At 44.8% G+C, this 4,439-nt stretch overlaps 1 protein-coding gene across 1 annotated transcript in view; it reads left to right on the forward strand.

The window, feature by feature from the left end:
- Positions 1–4,439, forward strand: part of ABCC3 (ATP binding cassette subfamily C member 3) — a 75,186-nt gene that overhangs the window by 31,410 nt on the left and 39,337 nt on the right. Inside the window, exons 2-5 of the mRNA XM_023511270.1 lie at positions 2,752–2,928; positions 3,288–3,413; positions 3,598–3,735; positions 4,339–4,436. Coding sequence (XP_023367038.1) covers positions 2,752–2,928; positions 3,288–3,413; positions 3,598–3,735; positions 4,339–4,436 — 539 coding nt within the window. The remainder of the gene's footprint in view (positions 1–2,751; positions 2,929–3,287; positions 3,414–3,597; positions 3,736–4,338; positions 4,437–4,439) is intronic.

Genomic DNA, 4,439 nt, shown 5'->3' on the forward strand with positions numbered 1-4,439 from the left:
GACCCATGTATCATAAGGAGACAGAAAACTATCAAACATATATCTTACATGCAGACATACATAAACATATAAACAGAAATTTCATGTAAAAATTTTAGCCATAAGCCAGGTGTAATAATATAAAACTCACTGATTTATTAAAGAATATCTGTATTCAAATTGTTTCTCTGGCTAATGAAACAAGATTTCCTGACCAGATGGCTAAAGCTTTTAAATAGTATTTGTTGAAAAAGACTTTTAAGTTTTCCTTTTTCCTTTGCTTTTTGAAAAGAACCTTATAAAGAGGAATTTTTTAAATTTATTCACTCCTTTAGATTCCTCTGCATACCAATTAAAGAATATATCCCATTGCTTTTATGGCATTTGGATCCTTTTTTTTCCTAATGTGCTTTACAAAGTGAACAGTTTTATCTGGGTCAAAACTTCCCCACTGTGACTGCTGTAATTTTAAATTGTCCTTGGTAAAGTTAACCCTTTCTCCCCAAAATACACAGCTTCTACGCCCTTAAATTTTGTGCATAGAGTTAGCCAGATTCCTTAGATTTGGAGGAACCCATTTTCAAAAGGTAATTCCTCAGGCTCCTAACTGAATCCAATTCAGTTAATTATTGAATCTGATTTGATTCTGGACCCAGCCCTGTCCAAGAATTACTCAAGAAACACAAATTGTTGGAGTTTGGAACCCAAGAGAGAACTCACCCACAACCTGACAGGTACCTTTATTTGATTATTCAATGCTTCTGAGGATTGCTGGATTTTTTACTTCAGATCCCACTTCTGACACCAATCTGTTAAAAAGACATTTTTAAACAAATTTAATTTAATAGAATATATTTGAACAAAAAAAAATTCATGAATCAAGAAGCAGCCTGAGCCAATAAGGTTGAGAGAGCACCACCCAGCTATGTGGGCAAGTAGTATTTTTAGACAGAAAAAGAATTATGATATAAAGAAATAGCCTCATTGGTCACCACATGATATTTGCCTTCTATGGGGCCATTCTGAACAGTTTTCAGCCTGTGATTGGCTGAAAGCTTGGCCATTATGATTGCCTGAGATTCATCTACTTAATATAAGGTTGCAATTTGTTTACATATTAAGTTAGGTTACAGTTTGCTACATAAGAAGGCAGCTTTAGGCTAAATTTAACTTAATACCTCCAACTTGAAAATCATAAATAAAAACAAAAACAAAATAATCAGGAAAAAGGAAAATCAGAAAATATGTGCACATGAATAACATTGATAAAAATAAAAATGGTAATCTTTTACATGGGCAGTTCAGAGGTAGGTAGTTACAGCCTCAGATAACAGTTGTCTCTGAGGGGGATGAGATTGTAGGTGGTATTTCTTACTGTTTATATTTTCTGAGCTTTCTGTTAAAAAAAAAAACTAATGCATTTTAAGCAGAAAAAAAAGAGATTAGTATGTTAGTGGCTTGGAGGAAACAATTTCAGTAAAACATATTTCTTAATGAATTAATTCCCCCATCTCTTTCCAAAAGGATTCTGAAGTTATAATTATAGGTAAAGGTAAGAGATAATCTTGTCAGATACCAGTAGGGTAATCAACCATTCCGGTTTGTCCAAGACTAAGCATTTTCCCAAGACATCAGACTTTTAGTACTACAACCAGAACAGTCCTGCCCAAACTGGGATAGTTGATCACCCTACACTGTGTAATGTGCAACAATCTGTCCATATCACCTTTTCCCTATGAGACTCACACCCACTCAGTGAGTTAGGTGAGCCACTCATTTAGAAAGGAGAGGGAACTAGGACACAGGGTAGCTCCTTATTCCTTATCCTTTAAGGGAGAGACCTTAAGAGCAAGTAGGCTAGCACTCTGGGAGGCCAAGGCAAGTGGGTCACCTGAGCTCAGGAGTTCAAGGCCAGCCTGAGCTGGTGCAAACCCCATGAAGACCCCATCTCTAAAAAATAGCTGGGCATGGTGGCAGGTGCCTGCAGTCCCAGCTACTCAGGAGGCTAAGACAAGAGAATTGCTTGAGCCCAAGAGTTTGAGGTTGCTGTGAGCTATTGTGGCACGCACTCTACCAAGAACAAAATGAGACTGTCTCAGAAAGAAAGAGGAAGTAGGCTTTTAAACCATATGCATATATTAATTTGATGACATTTTTTAAGTTTTTTTTTTTTTTTTAAAGAGTAGGACTCTAGAATGAAAAAATGCAGATGAGGTGCCCATAGCTCGGTTGTTAGGGCGCCAGCCACATACACCTGGGCTGGTGGGTTCGAACCTGTCCAGGCCTGCTAAACAACAATGACAACTATCACAAAAAAATAGCTAGGCATTGTGGCGGTGCCTGTAGTCCCAGCTACTTGGGAGACTGAGGCAAGAGAATTGCTTAAGCCCAAGAGTTTGAGGGAGGGATGAATGCAAAGGAGAAGAAGATAACTTTCAGAATGATGAAAATAGTCCATATCTTTATTATGGCAGTGGTTTTGCAGGTATATACAACTATCAAAACTCATTAAATTTTACAATTTACACTGGTGCAGTTTTCTTCCTCTTAAATGGTACCTCACTTAGACAGAGGGAAAACATATGCAATGGGGGAAGCCGTGTTCTCCATGGAGAGCTCCCACTCAGCACCAGCACCTGTTCATCTGCGTATGTAGGCTCTGTCCTCCTTACCTATCTTCCACCCCACCCCTGTCTTGGATGGAGCATCTGTTTGACCCAATCATCTCTCTGGGAGGATGCCACAGCACTGAATTCCCCTCTCCATCCCCAGGACTCCAACCTATCTGTGTACACAGACGACCCGGACCTCACTCCCTGCTTCCAGAACTCCCTGCTGGCCTGGATCCCCAGCATCTACCTATGGGCTGTGCTGCCCTGCTACCTGTTCTACCTACGGCACCACCACAGTGGCTACATCGTCCTCTCCCGCCTGTCCAGGCTCAAGACGGTTAGGGGCTCAGGGTCTCTTATGAGTTGGGCTGGGACTGGGGGATTCTGCTTTTAATGAGCCCCTCCCCCCTCAGCCTCCTCAACTGGACAAATTTCCCCAGCCTCACCTGTCCTGCATCTCGGTGACATGGCAGCCAGTCAAATGTTCCTACAGCCAGCTGAGATATTCCTTGCTTGGGAAAGTTCAAGCAAGTTCAGCAGTGCTCTCCCTACTCCCAGGAAACTTCTGACCAGTACCCTTCTCAGCCCTACGGGCCAGGCCCAAGCAAGTCTAGTGGCTTCACATGCAAAGACCCCACCCCAGCAGGACTATTTCTGCCTCTAGGGATGGGGCTCCAACCTGTGCCCTTTCCATAGGTCCTCGGCATCCTGCTGTGGTGTGTGTCCTGGGCGGACCTATTTTACTCTTTCCATGGCCTGGTTCACGGCTGGGCTCCTGCCCCCGTCTTCTTTGTCACCCCCCTGGTGGTGGGGATCACCATGGTCAGTGTGGGGCCCAGGATGCTGGACGGGGACCTGGGGTGTGGGTTGTGATGGAAGAACCATGGGCTCTGTGGAGAAGGCTGGATACCTTGGGGGTGGGAAAAGGGTGAGGGTGGATGGGGAAGGAAGGAAGCAGGTCCAGATGTGTGTGCTCTGCCTGGGCCTCCCTGCCTTCCCTGCACAGCTGTTGGCCACCTTGCTGATCCAGTATGAGCGGCTACAGGGGGTACAGTCCTCAGGGATCCTCATTATCTTCTGGTTCCTGTGTGTGGTCTGTGCCATCGTCCCCTTTCGCTCCAAGATCCTTTTAGCCAAGGCAGAGGTAAGTTGAGCAAGACTGTGTGATCCTGGGCCTGTTGTTTAACCCTTTGGAGTTTCATTTCCTCAACTACAGAATGGGTGTGTTGAGACACCCAATTAGATGAGGCCATGAATGTCAAGTGCTGGCACAATGCCTGACCCAGGGCAAGTCCTCACTGAACCCCAGCCCCTGTGGTCCTTCCCCATCTCCTAGGATTTTCTGGGTTATGCCTCCTACCTAGGGGAGCTAACACCCAGGTCTCTTTCCAGGGCAGGGCTAGGCCCAGGCTCCCCAGTATTTCTTTTTCTTTTCTTTTTTTTTTTCTTTGAGACAGAGTCTCACTATGTCACCCTCGGTAGAGTGCCATGGCATCACAGCTCATAGCAATCTCAAACTCTTGGGCTTAAGCAATTCTCTTGCCTCAGCCTCCCAAGTAGCTGGGACTACAGGTGCCGACCACACACCTGGCTATTTTTTTGTTGCCACCAGTTGTCATTGGTATTTTAGCTGGTCCAGGCTGGGTTCGAACCCGCCAACTTGCATGTATGTGGCTGGCGCCCTACCTGCTGAGCTACGGGTGCCACCTCCGGGTACTTCTGATACTCTTTTCCCTTCTCCTCCCAGGGCAGGATCTCAGATCCCTTCCGCTTCACCACCTTCTACATCCATTTTGCTCTGGTGTTCTCTGCTCTCATCTTGTCCTGCTTCAAAGAGAAACCACCGTT

Source organism: Otolemur garnettii, unplaced genomic scaffold, assembly GCF_000181295.1.
Source record: "Otolemur garnettii isolate 467f Iridium unplaced genomic scaffold, OtoGar3 scaffold00018, whole genome shotgun sequence".
Classification (NCBI taxonomy): Eukaryota; Metazoa; Chordata; class Mammalia; order Primates; family Galagidae; genus Otolemur; species Otolemur garnettii.